The sequence below is a fragment of the Triticum aestivum genome, chromosome 2B (genome assembly GCF_018294505.1).
Source record: "Triticum aestivum cultivar Chinese Spring chromosome 2B, IWGSC CS RefSeq v2.1, whole genome shotgun sequence".
Classification (NCBI taxonomy): domain Eukaryota; kingdom Viridiplantae; phylum Streptophyta; class Magnoliopsida; order Poales; family Poaceae; genus Triticum; species Triticum aestivum.
In genome coordinates, this window is record NC_057798.1 from 458296154 (window position 1) to 458321435 (window position 25282).

Here is a 25282-nt window from a genome sequence, read left to right on the forward strand (position 1 = left end):
AGGCCAAAAATTATATATATATAATTCCGATCACGATGAACTAGATGCATAGGATATTTTTTTTGGTGAAATTCCAATTTCAATCGATTCCAATTCGAAGAGCCAATATCATCGCATAGCCTATACCATGCCAATGCTTTTCCCTTCAAAGATAAAGGGAAAACCTTCTTCTTAGCTTCATCTCTGGGAAAACCTGCAATCTTAAATAATCCACAAATTTCATCCACATATATCAAGTGCATATCAGGATGTTCGGTTTCATCTCCTGCATAAGGATTAGCTAGCAGTTGTTCTATCATACCCGAAGGAATCTCATAACCTATATTTTTAGTAGGTGCATTAGGTTGAGGGGTAACTAATTCCGATCGAGGTGAAGATACCCTGAACAAACCCCTCAAAGGATTGTTCTCCATAGTAACAAGTGATAATAAGTTTCAACACGTAGTAATAATTTTTTCTTACCAATTTCCACTTACCAAGAGAGCTTCACTCCCCGGAAACGGCCCAAAAAAGAGCCTTGATGACCCACAAGTATAGGGGATCAATCGTAGTCCTTTCGATAAGTAAGAGTGTCAAACCCAACGAGGAGCAGCAGGAAATGACAAGCGGTTTCCAACAAGGTAATGTCTACAAGAACTGAAATTGTAAGTAACCAGTAGTTTGATAGTAAGGTAATTTGTAACGAGCAAGTAACGGTAACGGTAACAAAAGTGCAAAAAGGTAGCCCAATTCTTTTGAGGCAAAGGACAGGCCAAAATGGTCTCTTATGATAAGCAAAGCGTTCTTGAGGATACACGGGAATTTCATCTAGTCACTTTCATCATGTTGGTTTGATTTGTGTTCGCTACTTTGATAATTTGATATGTGGGTGGACCGGTGCTTAGGTGATGTTCTTACTTGAACAAACCTCCTACTTCTGATTAACCCTATCGCAAGCATCCGCAAGTATGAGAAAAATATTAAGAATAAATCTAACCATAGCATTAAACTTTTGGATCCAAATCAACCCCTTATGGAATAGCGCATAAACTAGGGTTTAAGCTTCTATCACTCTCGCAAACCATCATCTAATAACTACTCCACAATGCATTCCCTTAGACCCAAAGATGGTGAAGTTTCATGTAGTCGACGTTCACATGACACCACTAAGGGAATCACAACATACATACCATCAAAATATCAAACACATACCAAGTTCACATGATTACTTGCAACAAGATTTCTCCAGTGACCTCAAGAAGGAAAGTAACTACTCACAAATGATAATCACGCTCAAGATCAGAGGGGTATTAAATAGCATAATGGATCTGAACATATAATCTTCCACCGAATAAACCATATAGTAATCAACTACAAGATGTAATCAACACTACTAGTCACCCACAAGTACCAATCTATAGTTTCGGTACAAAGATTGAACACAAGAGATGAAACAGGGTTTGAGAGGAGATGGTGCTGTTGAAGATGTTAATGGAGATTGCCCTCCCCAAGATGGGAGAGTTGGTGGTGATGATGATAACGATGATTTCCCCCTCCTAGAGGGAAGTTCCCCCGGCGGAATCGCTTCGCTAGAGGGCAAAAGTGCTCCTGCCCAAGTTCTACCTCAAGACAGTGGCGCTTCATCCCGGAAGTCCTCTCCTGGCTTTTTATAGGTCAAAATAACTTATATACCAAAAGAAGGGCACCGGAGGTGGGCGAGGAGGGCACAACCCACTAAGGCGCGCCCAGGTGGGTTGTGCCAACCTGGTGGGGCCCCTTTGGTAGTTATTTGCTCCAATAATTCTTATTTAGTCCATAAAAATTCCTCGTGAAGTTTCAGCTCATTTGGAGTTGTGCAGAATAGGTAGCCTGACGTAGCTTTTTCAGGTCCAGAATTCCAGCTGTCGATATTCTCCCTCTTTGTGTGAACCTTGCATATTATGAGAGAAAAGGCATTAGAATTACTCAAAAAAGCATTATTATGCATAAAAAATATAAATAATAATAGGAAAACATGATGCAAAATGGACGTATCAAGAAACCAGTAGGTGATGGGAAACAAGTGAAAGAAGGAGAGGATAGCGCGTGAAGGCGCGACAAACAAAATGTCTGTCACTTGGACATGCATATTTTGCACCAATGTGGTGAAGAGGAGGAAAGGTACAAGATGTTCATAAATGTGCAAATGGAGACGATGGAGTTTGACCAGGAGAGGTTGACCTTGGAGCTTGGAGAATAACAAAATATAATTGATGAGGCAAGAGAAGGTTGCAGAAAGGGATATTGAACAAACCATGACAATTCAAGGACTTGAGCTCAAGAGAGAGAGAAGTTGATGCTTGCCAGAGAGGCGGAGGAGTCGAGGATCATGTTTCAGGACATCAACCTCTTGGACGAGGAAGGAAAAAAGTGGTTGGTCCGCATGTAGAAGAGGATCAATGACCACGACAACTGAAGTCATTGATTCATTCATGTATTGTTTATCTATGTGTGAAACGTTGAATTTTATTTAGACATGTACTACCTCCGTCTGGGTTTATTGGTCCCCTTCATATTTTGTACCTAATTTTGACCGTATATTTGACTAGCAAATTATAAGTTGTATGTCACAAAACTTATATTGTTGGATTCATATTTGAAAGAGGTTTCTAATGGTACTATTTTTAGGTTATATAACTTATTTTTTAATAGTTAAGTCAAAGGTCAAAGTTTCACCCAAACCACAAGGAGGACTAATAAACCAAGACAGAGTTAGTAGTGAATTGTCGTTTAGTTTGTATCATAGAATTTATGGTTAATTCGTGTTACATGAACGCGCATGGAGTTGCATGTATTTGGGTATTGGGATATGAGCTGGTTGTGAAGGACGACAAATGAGCCTGCGGCGTGTCCGGACGCGTCGAAGAACGTATAGGGGCTTAGATATGCCAACTATGATTATGATTTTAGATGATCTTAGAACCTCTACTCGGCCTTTCGGATCTGTAAAAATATGATGGTGATGATCTAAGGTGGAAGAAGCCTCTTGCAGCGCACAAGTAGTTGTTGGAGCATTAAGAGGTTGTTTGGTTCGAGCCAATGCTCGCCCTGCCAACCATGGACCATCCAAATAATTGGCGAAGGTTTTCGCCACCCACGGATTGCCAAAAAGTTGGCAGGATTTGAACCAGCGTGTTGTAGAGGGTGTGGGCGCACCAAAATATTGGTAGCCATCTAGATGAGTACACAAGAGTTGGGTCAATGCCAACTTTTTGGTAGGGCGTGCGATGGAATCAATCCAAACAACCCCTAAATCTCCATGAGGTGGGTTGCTCATGGTGTGCTTGTCTTATTGTTCACAAGTCTCAACCAAACAGCAAGGGCTCGTTTAGCCCGCTTAGAGGTCAATCAGACCCGCTCAGGAAGAAAATGAGATGTTTGGTTCCCTGCGTTCACTGTTGGGCCTGCATGGCATGAAACGTAAAGCATCTCCCAACTAGGCCCACTAGGAATGTCCAAATTATTAGTTTTTCCAGAGCCGGACTCGGGCGATGCACGTGGGCGGCGGCGGCTACATGTGAGGAGCCACGCTCGAAAAGTCGCATTGCTTTCCCAAGCACCGACAATAATTACCATCACCGCTCTCTCTGCCTTCTCTCCACTCTCCCACTCTCACCGACGGCGGCAACGTTCAGCGGATCACAAAAAAGTAAGGCGACCACAAGCCTCCATCACTAGCATCTGCAACCTCACCCGCAGCACTTCGGCAATGGCGGTGAGAACTATTTTCAATTCTATCCGTGTTTAGATTTGATCTGCATTATAAGGGAATGCGGAATCGCGGTAAATAGCCATAGGACTTATCATAACATCATCATGAGTTCTAGTAGCGATGGATTTTAGGGTTCCGATCCGGATGGAGTACAAGAAGAATGAGGATTGGGGCTTAATCTTACACAGCAGTTTCAAATCTTAGCCCCGACGACCCTGGAGGCGGTTGGAGCGGCGGGTGCCCTTGTCCTTGTTCTTGTCCTCCGGCTAGACCACCATACAGTCGTTCTCGTTGGCATCTAGATCAACTGGCAAATTACGGTGGCCTGGCTCCGGTGCCTTGACAACCATCTCCACCGCTTTTTCTTCCTCCTTCGGCTCCAAACCAATGACCTCTGGCGCCACCAAAGTCCTATTCCAGTACGCTGCGGCATGCTAGTCATGAGGAGCCATGTACTCCCTATACTTGGCCCACCTTGCCCTCTGTCTAGCGTCGCTGGAGTCAGCCTGATTCATGGCCCAATGAAGGATGTCGACTGACATAGCGCCCTTCGCTGGGAATCAGCGTCTTCAACTCCTTCGTCGTCGCCTTCTTCAACACAATGTCTGCCTCCTTATGCATGTCTTCGATGTTGCTGAAGTTCGAAGACACTTTTATGGTGTTCTCAAACTTGGCGCGGTCACCGAGCAAGTACCCGAGGAAGAAATCCCTCCATCCAATGCCCCAAGGGAAGGGGTTGGAGTTCATGGCGATGGATAGGATGAAGAGTGAGAGACAGAGAGGAGAAAGGGTTAATTGAGTGTGGTTGTGGGTAAGTAGTGATAGCCAGGGTGGGTCAATATAGGGGCTTTGGACAATAGGTTTTAATGTCGATCAACATTTGAACTTTGTGCTCTTCATAACGCCATGAACTTTGTGTTGTTCATAATGCAGATCGAGATAGAGAACGATGACAAGGGCAAGGAGGTGGTGGTGCCCATGGACAAGGGCAAGGAGGTGGTGCCGCCCTTGGAGGTGGTGCCTGAAGGAAATATGCCCTAGAGGCAATAATAAAGTTATTATTTATTTCCTCATATCATGATAAATGTTTATTATTCATGCTAGAATTGTATTAACCGGAAACATAATACATGTGTGAGTACATAGACAAACATAATGTCACTAGTGTGCCTCTACTTGACTAGCTCATTAATCAAAGATGGTTATGTTTCCTAACCATAGACATGTGTTTTCATTTGATTAATGGGATCACATCATTAGGAGAATGATGTGATTGACTTGACCCATTCCGTTAGCTTAGCACTTGATTGTTTAATATGTTGCTATTGCTTTCTTCATGACTTATACAAAGTTCCTACAACTATGAGATTATGCAACTCCCGTTTACCGGAGGAACACTTTGTGTGCTACCAAACGTCACAATGTAACTGGGTGATTATAAAGGAGCTCTACAGGTGTCTCCAAAGGTACATGTTGAGTTGGCGTATTTCGAGATTAGGTTTTGTCACTCCGATTGTCGGAGAGGTATCTCTGGGCCCTCTCGGTAATGCACATCACTATAAGCCTTGCAAGCAATGTGGCCAATGAGTTGGTTACGGAATGATGCATTACATAAACGAGTAAAGAGACTTGCCGGTAACGAGATTGAACTAGGTATTAGATACCGACGATCGAATCTCGGGCAAGTAACATACCGATGACAAAGGGAACAATGTATGTTGTTATGCAGTTTGACCGATAAAGATCTTCGTAGAATATGTAGGAGCCAATATGAGCATCCAGGTTCTGCTATTGGTTATTGACCGGAAACAGTTCTAGGTCATGTCTACATAGTTCTCGAACCCGTAGGGTCCGCACGCTTAACGTTACGATGACAGTTTTATTATGAGTTTTAAGTTTTGATGTACCGAAGGTTGTTCAGAGTCCCGGATGTGATCACAGACATGATGAGGAGTCTCGGAATGGTCGAGACATAAAGATTGATATATTGGACGACTATATTCGGACACCGGAAGTGTTCCGGGTGATTTCGGAGAAAACCGGAGTGCCGGAGGGGTTACCAGAACCCCCCAGGGAAGTATTGGGCCTTAGTGGGCGTGAGGGGAGAGAGAGGGCAGCAGCCCAGGAGGTGGCGCGCCTCCTCCCATGGGAGTCCAAATTGGACAAGGGGAGGGGGCGCGGCCCCTCTTTCCCTCTCCCTCTCCCTCTCTTTCCTTTCCCCTTCCTCCTTCCTAGCTGGACTAGGAAAGGGGAGTCCTACTCCCACTAGGAGGAGGACTCCCCCCCTTGGCGCGCCCCCTAGGGCTGGCCGACCTCCTCCCTTGCTCCTTTATATACGGGGGCAGGGGGCACCCCATAACACACAAGTTGATCTTCGTGATCGTTCCTTAGCCGTGTGCGGTGCCCCCCTCCACCATATTCCACCTCGGTCATATCATAGTGGTGCTTAGGCGAAGCCCTGCGTTGGTAAAACATCATCATCGTCACCACGCCGTCGTGCTGATAGAACTCATCCCCGACACCCTGCTGGATCGGAGTCCGGGATCGTCATCGAGCTGAACGTGTGCTGAACTCGGAGGTACCGTACGTTCGGTGCTTGGATCGGTCGGATCGTGAAGACGTACGACTACATCAACTGCGTTGTCATAACGCTTCCGCTTTCGGTCTATGAGGGTACGTGGACAACACTCTCCCCTCTCATTGTTATGCATCACCATGATCTTGCGTGTGCGTAGGAATTTTTTTGAAATTACCACGTTCCCCAACAGTGGTATCAGAGCCAGGTTTTATGCGTTGAAGTTATATGCACGAGTAGAACACAAGTGAGTTGTGGGCGATACAAGTCATACTGCTTACCAGCATGTCATACTTTGGTTCGGCGGTATTGTTGGATGAAGCGGCCCGGACCGACATTACGCATACGCTTACGCGAGACTGGTTTTACCGCCGTGCTTCGCACACAGGTGACTAGCGGGTGTCTGTTTCTCCAACTTTAGTTGAACTGAGTGTGGCTACGCTCGGTCCTTGCGAAGGTTAAAACAGCACTAACTTGATGAACTATCGTTGTGGTTTTGATGCGTAGGTAAGAACGGTTCTTGCTCAGCCCGTAGCAGCCACATAAAATTTGCAACAACAAAGTAGCGGACGTCTAACTTGTTTTTGCAGGGCATGTTGTGATGTGATATGGTCAAGACATGATGCTATATTTTATTGTATGAGATGATCATGTTTTGTAACCGAAGTTATCGGCAACTGGCAGGAGCCATATGGTTGTCGCTTTATTGTATGAAATGCAAACGCCCTGTAATTGCTTTACTTTATCACTAAGCGGTAGCGATAGTCGTAGAAGCAATAGATGGCATAACGACAACGATGCTACGATGGAGATCAAGGTGTCGCGCCAATGACGATGGTGATCATGACGATGCTTCGGAGATGGAGATCACAAGCACAAGATGATGATGGCCATATCATATCACTTATATTGATTGCATGTGATGTTTATCCTTTATGCTTCTTATCTTGCTTTGATTGACGGCAGCATTTTAAGATGATCTCTCACTAAATTATCAAGAAGTGTTCTCCCTGAGTATGCACCGTTGTGAAAGTTCTTCGTGCTGAGACACCACGTGATGATCGGGTGTGATAGGCTCTACGTTCAAATACAATGGGTGCAAAACAGTTGCACTTGCGAAATACTCAGGTTAAAACTTGGCGAGCCTAGCATATACAGATATGGCCTCGGAACACAGAGACCGAAAGGTCGAGCGTGAATCATATAGTAGATATGATCAACATAGTGATGTTCACCATTGAAAACTATTCCATCTCACGTGATGATCGGACATGGTTTAGTTGATTTGGATCACGTGATCACTTAGATGACTAGAGAGATGTCTGTCTAAGTGGGAGTTCTTAAGTAATGTGATTAATTGAACTTAAATTTATCATGAACTTAGTCCTGGTAGTATTTTGCTAATTATGTTGTAGATCAATATCTTGCGTTGTTGCTTTCATATGTTTATTTTGATATGTTCCTAGAGAAAATTGTGTTGAAAGATGTTAGTAGCAATGATGCGGATTGGATCCGTGATCTGAGGTTTATCCTCATTGCTGCACAGAAGAATTATGTCCTTAATGCACCGCTAGGTGACAGACCTATTGCAGGAGTAGATGCAAATGTTATGAACGTTTGGCTAGCTCAATATGGTGACTACTTGATAGTTTAGTGCACCATGCTTAACGGCTTAGAATCGGGACTTCAAAGACGTTTTGAACGTCATGGACCATATGAGATGTTCCAGGAGTTGAAGTTAATATTTCAAGCAAATACCCGAGTTGAGAGATATGAAGTCTCCAACAAGTTCTATGGCTAAAAGATGGAGGAGAATCGCTCAACTAGTGGGCATGTGCTCAGATTGTCTGGGTACTACAATCGCTTGAATCAAGTGGGAGTTAATCTTTCACATAAGATAGTGATTGACAGAATTCTCTAGTCACCATCACTAAGTTACTAGAACTTCATGGTGAACTATAGTATGCAAGGTATGGCGAAAACGATTCTCGAGCTCTTCGTGATGTTGAAATCGACGAAGGTAGAAATCAAGAAAGAGCATCAAGTGTTGATGATTGACAAGACCACTAGTTTCAAGAAAAGGGCAAAGGGAAAGAAAGGGAAACTTCAAGTAGAATGGCAAACAAGTTGTCACTCCCGTGAAGAAGACCAAAGCTGTACCAAATCCTGAAATGGAGTGCTTACACTGCAAAGGAAATGGTCACTGGAAGCAGAAATGCCCTGAATATTTGGTGGATAAGAAGGATGGCAAAGTGAACAAGGGTATATTTGATATACAGGTTATTGATGTGTGCCTTACTAGTGTTTATAGTTGCCCCTGAGTATTTGATACTTGTTCGGTTGCTAAGGTTAGTAACTCGAAACATGAGTTACAGAATAAACAAAGACTAGTTGAAGGGGAAGTGACGATGAGTGTTGGAAGTAGTTCCAAGATTGATATGATCATCATCGCACACTTCCTATACTTTTGGGATTAGTGTTAAACCTAAATAAATGTTATTTGGCGTTTGCGTTGAACATGAATATGATTTGATCATGTTTATTGCGATACGGTTATTCATTTAAAGTCAAAGAATAATTGTTGTTCTGTTTACATGAATAAAACCTTCGATGGTCATACACCCAATAAAATAGTTTGTTGGATCTCGATCGTAGTGATACACATATTCATAATATTGATGCCAAAATATGCAAAGTTAATAATGATAGTGCAACTTATTTGTGGCACTGCCGTTTGGGTCATATCGGTGTAAAGCGCATGAAGAAACTCCATAAAGATGGATTTTCAAAATCACTTGGTTATGAATCATTTGATGCTTGCGAACCGTGCCTTTTGGGCAAGATGACTAAAACTCCGTTCTTCGGAACAATGGAACAAGCTACTTACTTGTTGGAAATAATACATACTTATGTACGCAGACCAATGAGTATGAAGGCCCATGGCAAGTATCGTTATTTTCTAACCTTCACAGATGATTTGAGCAGATATGCGTATATCTACTTGATGAAACATAAGTCTGAAAAGTTCAAAGAATTTTAGAGTGAAGTGGAGAATCATCGTAACAAGAAAATAAAGTGTCTACGATCTGATCGTGGAGGAGAATATTTGAGTTATGAGATTGGCCTTCATATAAAACAATGTGGAATAGTTTCACAGCTCATGCCACCTGGAACACCACAATGTAATGGTGTGTCTGAACGTTGTAATCGTACTTTACTAGATATGGTGCGATCTATGATGTCTCTTATCAGTTTACCACTATCGTTTTGGGGTTATGCATTAGAGACAGCTGCATTCACTTTAAAAAGGGCACCATCAAAATCCGTTGAGACGGCGCCCTATGAACTGTGGTTTGGCAAGAAACCAAAGTTGTCGTTTCTTAAAGTTTGGGGCTGCAATGCTTATGTGAAAAAGTTTCAACCTGATAAGCTCAAACCCAAATCGGAGAAGTGCGTCTTCATAGAATACCCAAAGGAAACTGTTGGGTACACCTTCTATCACAGATCCGAAGGCAAAAACATTCGTTGCTAAGAATGGATCCTTTCTAGAGAAGGAGTTTCTCTCGAAAGAAGTGAGTGGGAGGAAAGTAGAACTTGATGAGGTAATTGTACCTTCTCCCAAATTGGAAAGTTGTTCATCACAGAAATCAGTTCAAGTGATTGCTACACCGATTAGCGAGGAAGCTAATGATGATGATCATGAAACTTCAAATCAAGTTACTACAGAACCTCGTAGGTATTCCAGAGTACGGTCCGCACCAGTGTGGTATGATAATCCTATTCTGGAAGTCATGTTACTAGACCATGATAAACCTACGAACTATGAGGAAGCGATGATGAGCCCAGATTCTGCGAAATGGTTTGAGGCCATGAAATCTGAGATGGGATCCATATATGAGAACAAAGTGTGGACTTTGATTGACTTGCCCGATGATCGGCAAGCCATAGAAAATAAATGGATCTTCAAGAGGAAGACGGATGTTGATAGTAGTGTTACTATCTACAAAGCTAGATTTGTCGAAAAAGGTTTTTGACAAAGTTCAAGATGTTGACTACGATGAGTTTTTTCTCACTCGTATCGATGCGTAAAGTATGTCTGAATCATGTTAGCAATTGCCACATTTTATGAAATCTGGCAAAAGGATGTCAAAACTGCATTCTTTAATGGATTTATTAAAGAAGAGTTGTATATGATGCAACCAGAAGGTTTTATCAATCCTAAAGGTGCTAAACAAATTGTGCAAGCTCCAACAATCCATCTATGGACTGGTGCAAGCATCTCGGAGTTGGAATATATGCTTTGATGAGTTGATCAAAGCATATAGCTTTATACAGACTTGTGGTGAAGCCTATATTTACGATAAAGTGAGTGGGAGCACTACCACCTTTCTGATAAATATATGTGAGTAACATATTGTTGATCAGAAATGATGTAGAATTTTTCTGGAAAGCATAAAGGAGTATTTGAAAGGAGTTCTTTAAAAAGAAAGACCTCAGTAAAGCTACTTACATATTGAGCATCAAGATCTATTGAGACAGATCAAGACGCTTGATAAGTTTTTCAATAAGTACATACCTTGTCAAGATTTTGAAATAGTTCAAAATGGAACAGTCAAAGAAAGAGTTCTTGCCTGTGTTGCAAATGTGTGAAATTGAGTAAGACTCAAATCCCGACCACGGCATAAAATAGAAAAGAAGAATGAAAGTCATTCCCTATGCCTTAGTCATAGGTTCTATAAAGTATGCTATGCTGTATACCAGACCTATTGTATACCTTGCTCTGAGTTTAGCAAAGGAATACAATTTTGATCTAAGAGTAGATCACTGGATAGCGGTCAAGAATATCCTTAGTGAGGACTAAGGAGATGTTTCTCGATTATGGAGGTGATAAAAGAGTTCGTCGTAAAGAGTTACGTTGATGCAAGCTTTTACACCAATCCAGATGACTCTAAGTCTCAATCTGGATACATATTGAAAGTGAGAGCAATTAGCTAGAGTAGCTCTGTGCAGAGCATTGTAGACATAGAATATTTGCAAAATACATACAGCTCTGAATGTGACATACCCGTTGACTAAGCTTCTCTCACGAGCAAAACATGATCACACCTCAATACTCTTTGGGTGTTAATCACATAGCTATGTGAACTAGATTATTGACTCTAGTAAACCCTTTGGGTGTTGGTCACATGACGATGTGAACTATGGGTGTTAATCATATACAGATATGAATATTGGTGTAAAATCACATGGCGATGTGAACTAGATTATTGACTCTAGTGCAAGTGGGAGACTGAAGGAAATATGCCCTAGAGGCAATAATAGAGTTATTATTTATTTCCTCATATCATGATAAATGTTTATTATTCATGCTAGAATTGTATTAACCGAAAACATAATACATGTGTGAGTACATAGACAAACATAATGTCACTAGTGTGCCTCTACTTGACTAGCTCATTAATCAAAGATGGTTATGTTTCCTAACCATAGACATGTGTTGTCATTTGATTAACGGGATCACATCATTAGGAGAATGATGTGATTGACTTGACCCATTCCGTTAGCTTAACACTTGATCGTTTAGTATGTTGCTATTGCTTTCTTCATGACTTATACAAAGTTCCTACAACTATGAGATTATGCAACTCCTGTTTACCGAAGGAACACTTCGTGTGCTACCAAACATCACAACGTAACTAGGTGATTATAAAGGAGCTCTACAGGTGTCTCCAAAGGTACATGTTGAGTTGGCGTATTTCGAGATTAGGTTTTGTCACTCTGATTGTCGGAGAGGTATCTCTGGGCCCTCTCGGTAATGCACATCACTATAAGCCTTGCAAGCAATGTGGCCAATGAGTTGGTTACGGAATGATGCATTACGTAAATGAGTAAAGAGACTTGCCGGTAACGAGATTGAACTAGGTATTAGATACCGACGATCGAATCTCGGGCAAGTAACATACCGATGACAAAGGGAACAATGTATGTTGTTATGCGGTTTGACCGATAAAGATCTTCGTAGAATATGTAGGAGCCAATATGAGCATCCAGGTTCCGCTATTGGTTATTGACCGGAAACAGTTCTAGGTCATGTCTACATAGTTCTCGAACCCGTAGGGTCTGCACGCTTAACGTTACGATGACAGTTTTATTATGAGTTTATAAGTTTTGATGTACCGAAGGTTGTTCGGAGTCCCGGATGTGATCACGGACATGATGAGGAGTCTCAGAATGGTTGAGACATAAAGATTGATATATTGGACGACTATATTCGGACACCGGAAGTGTTCCGGGTGATTTCGAAGAAAACCGAAGTGCTGGAGGGGTTACCGGAACCCCCCGGGGAAGTATTGGGCCTTAGTGGGCCTGAGGGGAGAGAAAGGGCAGCAACCCAGGAGGTGGCGCGCCCCCTCCATGGGAGTCCGAATTGGACAAGGGGGGCGCGGCCCCTCTTTCCCTCTCCCTCTCCCTCTCTTTCCTTTCCCCTTCCTCCTTCCTAGTTGGACAAGGAAAGGGGAGTCCTACTCCCACTAGGAGGAGGACTCCCCCCCCTTGGCGCGCCCCCTAGGGTCGGCCGGCCTCCCCCCTTGCTCCTTTATATACGGGGGCAGGGGGCACCCCATAACACACAAGTTGATCTTCGTGATCGTTCCTTAGCCGTGTGCGGTGCCCCCCTCCACCATATTCCACCTCGGTCATATCGTAGCGGTGCTTAGGCGAAACCCTGCGTCGGTAAAACATCATCATCGTCACCATGCCGTCGTGCTGACGGAACTCATCCCTGACACCCTGCTGGATCGGAGTCCGGGGATCGTCATCGAGCTGAACGTGTGCTGAACTCGGAGGTACCGTACGTTTGGTGCCTAGATCGGTCGGATCGTGAAGACGTACGACTACATCAACCGCGTTGTCATAACGCTTCCGCTTTCGGTCTACGAGGGTACGTGGACAACACTCTCCCCTCTCGTTCCTATGCATCACCATGATCTTGCGTGTGCGTAGGAATTTTTTTGAAATTACCACGTTCCCCAACAATGCTGCACACGACAGAGGAGGTGCCGCCCATGAACGACGAGGTCGTTGCCCAGGAGCCCGCTAGCGGCAAGCGCCAGAACTACATGCACTACCATGAGGAGGGTGGGCCAACTCACTTCTGCAAGATGATCCTTGCCCCGAAACTTGAGTGCATACCAATGCCCCTAGACTTCACCAAGCACTTCCCGGCCTTACCAACGGAGTTCAAGCTAAAGACAAACACTGCCTACTTATGGAGAGTAACTGTGAGACTGATGAACGGCAGAGTCATCCTCGATCAGGGTTGGGCCACCTTCGTCGCCGTCCATCCGATCAAGATCGGGTACATGGTGACCTTCAGGTTGCTGACTCCCAACACGCTCAAGGTCATCGTCTTCAACGATGAAGGCATTGAAGTGGTGACCAAGTGCGGGGGGGGGGGGGGGGGGGGGGCACAACGACGCCTTTGCCGTGAACGTCTAGGACAACTCTCCGTTGCTCCAGCTGGTTTAGTATCGACTATATCGTGCTGCTTTGCTTCAAAACTGCTATGCTTAAGCGTGGTGATGTATTTTAGAACTATGTTAATATGCTATCTTTCTGTGTCTTTGGGTTGTTCTACACGCCCATGTGTGCTGGTAACCTCACCACCTCGCCGAAAGAGGTTACCAAAAACAAGCGTTGCATGAAATCATACACCATGCCTTGTGTTTCCGTCTAAGCAAGCGGGCAACCAAACAGGCCACCTCTTGATTTTTTTGCCTGTTTTTTTCTCAGTAAGGTCCAATTAAAAAGGGTATGCTGTGCAGGCAAAAGTTGCTGCGAGAACCAAACACGCCCCACAGGATCAATAGAAGAGAGAAAACATCGGCACAGGCCCACAAACAAAATATACTGCCTGCAGATCCGTCACTCACTGTTGGCACCCTCTGTTGTACGTCAGTGTGGAGCCTAGCAGCAAACATGTATCTCGTGAACGTCGTCATCAGGAACGTGCAATCTTGCAACTTTTAAATGGGGCGGAGGCAGGCGACGGCTGCGAGTGAGCCGAACCGATCGAAACGTGCGGCTCCGCATGACTAGGGTTGGAGCTTTTCCTGCCACCAACTCAACAAGTTGGACCATTCCAGTACCGCTTTCTGCACCGAACGCGCATAGCCACAGCTAGGAGAATCGCAACAAGCTCATGATCATGACTGGAAGTCTCGAAGCAACTGGTGGGAAGCTTCACCTCACCAGTCACCAGCTTGACTGACATGAACTGGACTGAAATGCAGCCAAAACATCAGGACTTGTACTGTCTGGTCTTCCAAGAGTGAAATACACAGAAGGATTTTACCCACCATCTTTCGAAACAGCTTCAACAGGGTTACATATGCTAGTTACCTCGTAGAGAGATAGTAAATCTCTATAGTCACAACAGATGGAAATGCTACAAGTAACTATCAACAAAAAACCGGAGCAACAATTTTGAGGCCTTTTCGTGAAGAAGAAAAAAAAAGAGAGCTTGCAGACAAAAGCAAGCATCTCCACTGAATAATCTCCTTTTCAGAAGCTAGGGACCCCCGTGGTACAACATTCCCTCTTTTCTTGGTGCTATACCAACCTTTCTTCCACCACATTCCCAACATTTCCGGAGGAAGAACAAAAAAACAACTCAAGGTCGTCAGTAGAGGAAGCTAATAACCAAAGCTTACAGCCTCACAATGTCACAGGCAAGCCGTAGTTGTGGAAGGACCGGATCACTCCGCCGTGACTCGCTGTCACTATCACCATATTCCAGGCAGCCGATATCGCCGAGAGACAGTCAGCCAGCCGGGGCCCATTGACAGGCTTCGCCGAAGTGAGCTTCTCCTCTGGCCACGTCACAGACCCCCTCATACCGTCGGCGAAGAACCATGTCCCAGGGGAACGGCTTTCTCCATGACGGCGTAAAGGCGACACGCTGGCAGATTTCTCGGTCAAGCGGGCCGGCTTGACATGCCTGTCTGGATGCACTCCCGGCCATGGCACCGCGGTTGTCACGTCCTTGGAGAAGAACATTTCGCATGATCGAACCGATTTGGCTTCGCCTTTCTGTGAGGCGCTGCTTGAGTTGTCAAAATTCCATATGTAGACATTGGAGTCCATGCCGGTGGATATAAGATATCTGCCATCTGATGTTAGTGATGGCGATGAAAGAGCCTTTGACTTCCAAGGCCCTGCATCGTAAGGTACAAACGGTGGTGTTAGGACCTCAACTTTCTAAGCGAATGAAGGATAGAAACTTCTGCAAAAATATACCTTTAAACTTTTGGACGATATCAACACCATCAGCAACTCGAATCTTGGAATCTGTTGATGTAACTAGGAATCTAGGGGAATCACTTGTACATAACTGCCAAGTCGCAATCACAAATTAGTGGATCGGCATAACAATTGCTTCCAAAAATACTATAGTAGAGAATATCATGGCAAATATCACACCTGTAGACTCTTGATCCGACTGGCAGCAGATTTCTTTTTCCCTTGCATGAACAATTCTTTGTCTAGTTGGATGTCTTCACCTGCAGAAACGAACTGCTCAGCTGAGACTACTATAATATATCATTACTAAGAGACATGCAAAGTAACAAAAACCACATGGATGGTAAGTGGTGACTTCTATGTACCTGACTGATCATAGAAGCGACAAACTCCTCCAGTCGTGCCAACAACAAAATTCTGATTTACAAAAGCATGAATTAGTATTAAGTAATGCAAAATAATCTGTAATAACATTTCGATCAGATCCAAACCTTTCCATCTGGTTGGTAACTAACAGCAGATATGACATTCCTGGTATCAGCCCAGTTGACAACCCGCTTGTCTAGAACATCCCAAATGCGAACTTTACCATCTATTGAACCACTGATGAAGTATCTTTCGTCAGTTGGATTGAACTGAACGCACGTCACTGTTGGCAATTTCAAAGGAAAGTCAAGTTCTTATCCACAGAAATACTGAAACTGCAATGGCTCAAAATGTGGAGTATACGGTAAGACTCTTTGCCGTTAAAACAACAAAACCAGTAGAACAATGTAAGAAATCAACAATGGGCAAGGCACTAGGCCATCAAAAGCACACAACAGTCGGTTTATGATATTTCTGCTTACCGTAGTCTTTGTGTCTGAATACTCCAAGACAAACATCTGAGCCAACTTTCCACAACCTGACTGTCTTATCTTTTGATGAGGTCAACAGACACTGCAGTCAAAACCAAGCCAATGAAGGTAAGCAATTAAGCAAATGAAAATAAAAGATAATAATATAAGAGTGTTCATGATACATGAAAACTTGTTAACAGACAATCATGGTATTTCAGGCCAAAATGTAGGTTGAGTATGAGCATGAGTAATGTGATAGTTCTAGAGAACCAAACGAGAAACTTACATCTGAATTCGACCAGGTCATATCCAGGACATCACCTGTATGGCCATGTAACTCATGTAATGGGCTCTCTGTAATGTGAAAACCCTTGCTTGGCATAACTGCAAGTGCACGGCTCTGCCCCTCTGCTAGCTTCGGCTTAAGGATTTTGATTTTCTCTACATGCTCATGAGGGTGGTTCTCTCCCCCATACATTTTAGAATGTGCATCCACTTCTGTAATCTGCCATATTCTCACAACACAGTCCTCACCACCACTTGCTAAATACCAGCCAGACGGACTAAACTTCATCACTCTAATTAAACCGTTGTGCGCCCGGATTTCTTGAGCCATATAGACGGCAGAGAATTCCACATTCTTCTTCTTTCGGTGCTGAACTTTTGTTCTGGATGGTATACTTGTCGTGCAGCTTTTTACATGGACATCAGTCTTGCACATTCCACCGAAACTCCTCTTCTTCATCAAGTTTTTGCACAAGCTTTTGATATCCTTTTTCTTACCACCAATAGCCTCTTTTGTCTCTGCTGCCAGTGCAGGACTCTGACAATATGCTCTTCGTAATAACTTTTGAACAGATCGAGAAACGCCAACTAAGCTTTCAAACTCCAGAAGAGACAACACCTTATCTGTTGCAACATCCTTGAGAAAGCTAGTTAGTCCGTCATGCCCGCCATTATGAACTACATATCTCTTTCCACTATCCAGATCCCTTATACAACAGGCGGCATCAAATGCTGATTCATTCTCAGGTATAGATGAACCCAAAGAAGACATGTCACTAATAATAGTCCTTTCCTGCAAGTCAGCACTAGTGTCAGCAGTTGTGATCTCTGCCTGGCATTGAGAAAGATCCACTTTAGTGGAACCTAAGTCATCCAATCCCATTCCCTCAAGGAATCTTTGCCGCCTTTCTTTAACACTCATTGGCTCATTTGCCCAAATGTCGTACTCGAATTCCCTTGGTGACAATCCGTCGCCACTCGTACTACAATCATCTGATGATGAAGGCTCCCTTGCTGAACTAATATCATCAAATGCATCGAAGAAGATATCATCCCTGTCTGAGTTGGATCTTGGCATATCGCACTAAATTTCTTCTAGATTGAGAAAACAATCGGCACAGAGTTCTTGTCGACCACTGTGAAAGGTGAGTAGTGATCAAAATGTCATCTGCAATTGACAACGCAAATGTCAGGCTGGTGACATGGAATAGAGCAGCAGAACATGAGAAAAACATGTAGTACAGTGGAAATGAACTGAACGCAAAAGAAAAGATTGAGTGCCCGATATGTCAAGTAATTGTCCCGCGATTACTGACCAACTTTATCAGTTCTATTCTTGCCCAAAATCGCACATTTTTATTTATTACATTAAACTTATGTGCGTACAATTATATAACCAGTTCAATTATTACATGAAACTAGCGATGGTATAACAGCAACAATCATAAAGTAATATCTACACTTGTACAGGTACAAAGAAATGCTCATGACAGGCACTAATATGCAAGAGGGCAAACTGAGGTTAAGGCGTGCAGTCCTGGCCAGCAGAGGAGCACAGAAATGCGCCACTCCCACATGATAATCCAACGAAACAGCAAGTGCGGAGGCCTTGGATAACACAACTCAACATAAACGAATCGCGCAATCAGCAAGCAGCATTGCAGATCAACTGGTTATCCATCAAGAAACTACGCAAGTACCATGTCCGCAAGCCTGATGCAAGGGCGAAACACAGGCACGGCCACTCCTCCCTCTAGCTTAACTCCTAACCTTGCTCCAACTAAAATAAAATCGCACAGCACCGAGGGGGTCCTGCTCACCAACAAGGCAACAGCTCACCAACACAGCGCTGCCAAACCGTACCCACGTTGGGCATCCCGCCGCGCCGGCAGAGGAAGCAGGCGACCAACCCACACGGGCAGGCGGCGGAGGCCACAAAGCAGCAGCAGCCGCGGCATGGCGCGCAGATCCCGAGGGGAAGCAAGCAACAGCTAGAAACAGCGCAGAAAGGCTAAAGAGACAAAAGTAAAAAAGAAGGGCTATGGGAGAGGAGAGGAGGACGGCACGTAAAAACAGCTGCTACGCCGTGTACTTTGGCTGCTGCGTCTGCGTGCCACCGGAGGGAGAAGCGCGCGCGGGCGGGGGCCCAGCGACGTGCGCTGCCGCCGCGCGCTGGCTCTTCTATTTTAACGCCTACCACTACTACTACTACGCCGACGGCCGGACGGGCTGGGGCGTAGGCGCGTGGCTGGCCATTAAAGACGCGTCTTTACGCTGCCCTCGTCAATCAAAGGGCGAAAGATGCGGCAGCGATCTTTCGTTTTTGATTTGGGGGGCTTTTTTGGTTCCTGTGCAGAAATGGCAGCACCAACAAATGAAACGGATTTATTTTTCGGCGCCTCCCATTCGTCTTTTCCTTCTGAAAACGATGATGAAGAATTTAACTATGCCGCCACAGATTCCGAACGTTACCAGTGCTGGCTCGGTTGAGTACAAAAAATCTAAGGCATTGTAGTAAATGCGATGTGAATGAAAACGGATCGTCTGGTGCTGGCCAGAGTGATCTCGACAGCACGGCGCCATTCAACGGGGATAATCTGATCGCACTGGTGTTCAATTCAATTGGGTACTACTGCTAGAAATGTGAGAAAAGCAACGCTCGTCCGTTTCAATCAAAATGACAAAAACAAAAAAAAGAAGTCCCTTTCCTGGCATAAACGTTCGAAGCATCGGGTGATTACTGGCGCTTCGATCGCGACTCGATGAGCAAAATTTGCGGTTCAATCTGAGGCGGCGCAAGCAAAACAAAGGAGCGCTAAAATCCAAGGCTCGGAAGAAAAGAAAGCGAAGTGCTCCTACTACCGAGCCCCCAAAAATAACGAAGCATATCCCACTGCCCATGAACTGTTCCATTCAAACAGGAACGGCCACAGAGGAGGAGAAGGAGATACTCCGTATAGCAAATCACTGTGCCATTCAGCAACAAAAACATACGGATCGACCCCCCAAAGGAAAGACGGACAGAAAGGAATCGAATCTCGTCACCTTCTCCGCGCGCGTGAGGTCTCCGGCCGAGGCCGGCGGGAAGAATCGATCGGTTCTTCACGGCGAAGTGTCCGGCCGCCGTCACGGCCTCCGGCGCCCAGCCAGCCGCGCGGTGCCTGCTGCTGCTGCTCCCGGGGCGGCCGGCGGAGGGTTCGAGGGGGGACAGACAGAGGGGAATGAGGACTCGTTCCGGTTGGAGCTTGGGATTGGGGTTCTTGGACTCTTCCGCTCCTTCTGTGCGCTCCCTCCCTCCCTCCCTCCCTCCGTCTTTGTACCTTGTGGCCTTGGTTTCCTAGGCGGTCGAGTTGTTCCCTTGTAAATAAATCGAGCTGTAACGCTAAATCCCGACGCGGTCCGCCTTTGATCGGTCGCATCGCATTCTCCGGCCCGGTGCTTGGCCGGTCTTTTCCCCTCTTCTCTTCTCGCTCGTAATTGGCTGCTGCTGCGTGTCCAACGGCATGGAAACCTACGGAATTTTCGCTGGGATTGCTGCTAGCTTCCAAACAGGTTTACGAATGTGCAGTGATTTTTGGGGTTTATTTTGGCCCCGTTAACTTGTAACTTTTTCTTTTGAGAGTAACAAACTTGTAATTTTGGGTCCTTCTGATGACAGGTATGCTGTCATGGAAGTGAGACCTTTTTTATGACCCAAGTTTGTACTAGTTCTTTGAGTTTTCTTGCTATTGTCTCCGTACCTCATCAGTTATTTACTCCCTCTATCTCATAATTTAAGACACTTTTGCAAGTGAGTAAAATATAAGGCTATTGATTTTTGTAAAAGGTCAAAAAATCCTGTGTTTGATTGAGTTCATAGCAGAAATATATCGACATTTACAATAGTAAATAAATACATTTTACGATGGATCTAATGATCTTTATTTTGTATTGTGGATGCTAATATTTTTTCCTATAAACTTGCCTACAGTTAGAGGGCTTTGACTTCTAAAACATTAATAGACCTTATATTTTGAAAAAGATGCAGTATATTCAAACACAATTTAGTTTACGTACGACCTGCTATGAATTTGTTTGGTTTGGGGCAACCTGTAAAATCGGCGCCAAAGGAACGATAAGAGAAAAACGTCTGGAGGAGAAACATAAAAATTTCACTTCATTGGAGGCATCAAATACTTTAGGTTTCACATAAAGGCCTCGACATGGCATGTACTAATATGGCTCTATTGATGTATTTTGCCTTGAAATTAGATCTCTACTCATGAAAAACCTGAATAACCATAATGTACCTACAGTTGGGAGAAAAGACCAAATAGCTTATTTCTTATTTTCTTCCACATATCATCAAAGTAGCTAAAGAACTCAATAAAGGGACAATTCCACCAAATGAGAAGCAAAGAGGCAAAAAAGTTTAGCCACAGAAATATTTTTACATAAATTCAGAATGGAAACTAAAAAAGACAAACAAAACAGTTGACATTATTTCAGGAAAATACAAAATGATACCAGCCTCCTTGAGCTCGAACTAGTTTTAAAAATGATTGAAGGCTCCTTAGAGCCGGGTTCTTTTTAGAAAGTCGTAAACACGCTCCCTAAGATTAAGAAGAGGGTGTGAACCAACATGTGGTTGGATGGTTAGAGGGACTGTGGTATCCCAGCCCATCAGGGTTCAAATCCTGGTGCTCGCATTTATTCCTGGATTTATTTCAGGATTTCCGGCGATGCGCATTCAGTGTGAGGAGACGTTCCCGTCGATGACGAGGCGCCTACGGTAACTTCGTAAATCTCAAGATGATATGCCGGCTCAGTCTTTCGGAGGTGCTCATAGGGGTAGGGTGTGTGCATGCGCGTTCATAGGGGTGAGTGTGTGCGTGTGTATATGAGCGCTTGTGTCTGTACTGATGTTCAAAAAAAGTTAAGAACAGGGTTTTTCAGTTATTTCGGAAAAATACTTATGTTGTAATAGACCCGGGGCGCACTTCATTATTTAGGCCATCCAACATATCCTCCACATGTGATCTCTCTATACACTATACATAGTATACATACATTAGAGAAAGAGATGGAGACCTACCTAATTGGCGTCACTTGTGGAACACATCCCGGTTCTTCGCACGCGTCTAGACAAACAACACAAGCCTTTGATCGCTCTCATGCCAACAGTTGTTAAGTTGCAACAAGTGCCATAGAACTATGGATAAAGGGGCAGCGGGACAGTGATGCATGTGAGTTGGGTTGGGGGGGTGATGGAGCTATGAGCTAGTGGCCTCGATTATTTTAGCATCTATCGATCTCCTCCTCCAATTGGAGGCTTTTCTTTCTTCAGATAACCCACTCACCCTCACCACCATGCGTCTTTCCAACGGAAGCCTGATTCGACTTTTAGAGCTTCCGATCGTAGAACAAGATGACACTTTGTGGACTGATCTTCCGTGTTCACATGTTGGGGTAGACTAGTACGCGCATCGCATGTACTGCTGCTAGTGCTAGTTCACGGGGAAAACTAGTGGACGGTGTGGTTTGGAAAGAAGAAGGGAAATGGCCGGTGGTACAGCGTTTTCCTTTGCTGATATGATGTGGACCTAATGCTTGGACCGGGTATAATAATCTTGGTTGTAGATATATAGAAAAATGATTTAGCGGCGAAAATGTTCCAGCCTACAGGTTAACAGATCTAATCTGTCAAACTTAGCTTGCATAATTAATACACCAGATGCATATACTATGGGTCTATGGCTAACAGCCTGTGTATCTGTCCTGGACGAGTTGCTCCTGTTTCTTCTACCATCGTTTCCGCGAGGCTACAGGTTGCCATATGGCTGTGCTGACGAGCACGTACTAGGACTTGCAATTCTTTTTTCTTTTCTCGCTAGAAAGGTACTAGTAGATGATATAATAACTGAAGAGAAAGCAGCAGATGCAGGACTATTTTTCCAGAGAATATATGAATGTTTTCTGGCTGTCGAGTCTTGACAGAGAAATGCAGTCAAGCTGCCTCTGCGCACATAGCTGAACGCTTCTCAGATCTGAGCGTCAGAACGAAGATACTGTAGCAGCCAATTAAGCGCTCAGAGAAAAGAAAGAAAACTAAGAGGTGCAGATAATCATGGTGCTGTGCACGGCAGTTTGCTCTGAATAAACTCTGGAGCAAAGATATCACTGATCCAGAGTTTTGTTTCCAGAATATGCCAAAGGAGCAGACAGACACGGACAGGCAACAAGTAGAGTACTGAAACAAGCAAGGAACAAACTTTTGCAATGCACATGAGCATCAAACAAGCGCGGAATTTAAGGGTCTGTACGTTGGTCAGGGATGGGCACGCACCTAATTAAGCTTTTGCAGAGGAGTTATTCCATCCAGAGTTGCCAGAGAGCAGGAGCGACGGACCTGCAGTGATGTTTTGGGAGGATGTTTCAGGTTCAGGAAGCAAGGCTAATGCTCGCTCATTAGTGGGAGCAGTTTGTCTGGGACGAAGGAGGTGAAGAAGAAGAAGCAGGCCTTAATGCGGCCATTTGTAGGCAGGGATTAGGCTAAGGGCGACAAACGGAGAATATACTAGTACCAAGTTGTAGTAGTACTGTTACCCATGAGCTGCCGCAATGTCAAACACTTTGGCGCATTCGCTCGCTGTGAAGTCAGACGCTGGATCAACTCCAAACAGCAGGGAGATTACACAAAGCAAAAAAGCATGTGGCTCTCAGCTCGCCCCGTCTAATCCCAAGTCGGGGTTAGTTAAGATTCCGCAAGCTTTGACATGGATCCCCTCGCCCTCGCAATAATTTCCAAAAGTGCAGGTCGCCAGATGGATGCCGGCTTTGTTTAACCAGCCGCGTGCTGCCATGTTTATGCTCCACGTCCGGCTCCGCCGCTAACGTACTCCTACTATCACCTCGAGCGGCATGGGTTATTTACGTGCCCGTGTCCATGTGGCGGGCGAGCTTTCCGGCGCCAACCATGAGCACGCCCGCGTTGTCTAGCGACATGTTTAGGCCACGTACGGTCGCAACTTGCAGGGTCGCAGCGCAGATGCCAATGCAGAGTGGAGCAAGTGGGGCGTGTTCCGGCCTCCACGTCCACGGCCACCGGTGCGGTGCACATGCGGGGTGCTGGATGGATCGTTCGAGCTGCAGCTGGACAAGCGATTGCTTTTCGGGTACGTGTGATCGTCGTGTCGCGTAATCGAGACTGTGAGGTGAGGTCGTGGGGATACGGCCCAGTGAGATGGCCACGATCAGAGTGTACTATGCTATGCTGTGCGCGTCCCGACCTTTTCAGGCGAGGCGAGCAATGATAAATCTCCTGGATTAATCTGGCGCGATTCGGTATCTCTTTGGATTTCCTAGTTAATTCAGATCGTAGGATTCGGAGACCGCCTGTCACTGTCAGGATCATTTGCAGCGAGATATCGATTGCATTATTATTATTAACAAGTAGGAGTGCTCCTGTATGCTCTACCAGTTTGTCGACGCACTGGTACGCGGCCGGGCATGCATGCGCCAGGCCACTATAAACTGTCCATCTCATGATCCTTGTTTTTTAGGAAAAGAAAATGAAAATCACTCTGAGCTAAAGAACCCAATAATGTCTGTTCCACTAACACACACAACAAACTTGGGCAAACAATGGAGGCTAGGCCCACGTCACCCCGGTAGTAGGCCGGCCCAATAAGGTGGTTTTCTCGAATGCACGGTGTTTCATGTCAGGAAAAAAAAACTTTTGTAAGACATGTCTTGTTGCAGGAATATTTGTAACAAGGTTGTCTTGCAAGTTTTTTTTTGCAACAAAAATCTTGTTGCAGAATATTTTTGACTTCTTTTTTTGAAACATAACTCTTGTTGAATCTTTTTGCAACACGTGTCTTGTTGCAGAGAGTCACCGCGTTGCATTTCTTGTGGTCATGGCCTCGAGCAGAAACTCGGTCTTGTTGGGGAAGGGGGGAAGGGTGTTGTGTATGCCATGATGGTGGTGGTAGAGGCAATGCATGATACGCCTCCATCGTATCAATAACTTTTTATTGTTCTATGCCAATATTCTATAATTTTCATATACTTTTAACAATATTTTATATTATTTTTGAGACTAACATATTGATCCAGTGCCCAGTGTCAGTTCCTGTTTGTTGCATGTTTTTTGTTTCGCTGAATATCCATACCAAACGAAGTCTAAACACGATGAAAATTTACAAAGATTTATTTGGGAATATATGCGATCTTTTTGGAAAAAGAATCATCAACGCGAGACGATGCTCGAGGGGCCCACAAGCCCAGAGGGTGCGCCGGGCAGGCTAGTGGCGCCCTTGTAAGGCGGCTGGGGGCCTTCTTCTGCCGCAAGAAAGATAATATCTGGAAGAAAATCCCCTCAAAATTTCAGGCCAATCGGAGTTAGAGATCTCCGAGGGTTTAGGAAACAGTGAAGGGCCAGAAAACGGGAATGCAAAACAGAAGAGAAACAGAGAGAGATCCAATCTCGGAGGGGCTCCTGTCCTCCGGGAGCCATGGAGGCCAAGGACCAGAGGGGAAACCCTCCTTCAATCTAGGGGGAGGCCAAGGAAG

The 25282-nt window shown here is 44.7% G+C and overlaps 1 protein-coding gene across 4 annotated transcripts; it reads right to left on the reverse strand.

Annotated features, from left to right (window-relative positions):
• Window positions 1-14640: 14640 nt before the first annotated feature.
• Window positions 14641-23233, reverse strand: LOC123045438 (nuclear distribution protein nudF). 4 transcript variants are annotated; one of them, XM_044468492.1, is made up of 8 exons: window positions 23055-23233; window positions 16731-17897; window positions 16454-16544; window positions 16097-16254; window positions 15971-16022; window positions 15786-15865; window positions 15603-15696; window positions 14641-15520 (listed from the first exon to the last, which is right to left on the reverse strand). In XM_044468492.1, the coding sequence occupies exons 2-8, from the start codon at window positions 17805-17807 to the stop codon at window positions 15021-15023; spliced, it is 2052 nt and encodes a 683-aa protein (XP_044324427.1). In that variant the 5' UTR covers window positions 17808-17897; window positions 23055-23233; the 3' UTR covers window positions 14641-15020. The 4 variants fall into 4 exon arrangements, with proteins under 4 accessions (XP_044324427.1, XP_044324425.1, XP_044324426.1 ...); XM_044468490.1 differs by lacking the exon at window positions 23055-23233 and adding an exon at window positions 19775-20064; XM_044468491.1 differs by lacking the exon at window positions 23055-23233 and adding an exon at window positions 18796-19615.
• Between the last annotated feature and the right edge of the window lie 2049 nt (window positions 23234-25282).

Coding starts and splice junctions, on each gene's coding strand:
- LOC123045438 (XM_044468492.1), bottom strand. CDS start 17,807: ATGCCAAGATCCAACTCAGACAGGGATGATATCTTCTTCGATGCATTT. Junction 16,545..16,730: donor TGACCTGGTCGAATTCAGAT/GTAAGTTTCTCG, acceptor TTTTGACTGCAG/TGTCTGTTGACCTCATCAAA. Junction 16,255..16,453: donor ATTCAGACACAAAGACTACG/GTAAGCAGAAAT, acceptor AATTGCCAACAG/TGACGTGCGTTCAGTTCAAT.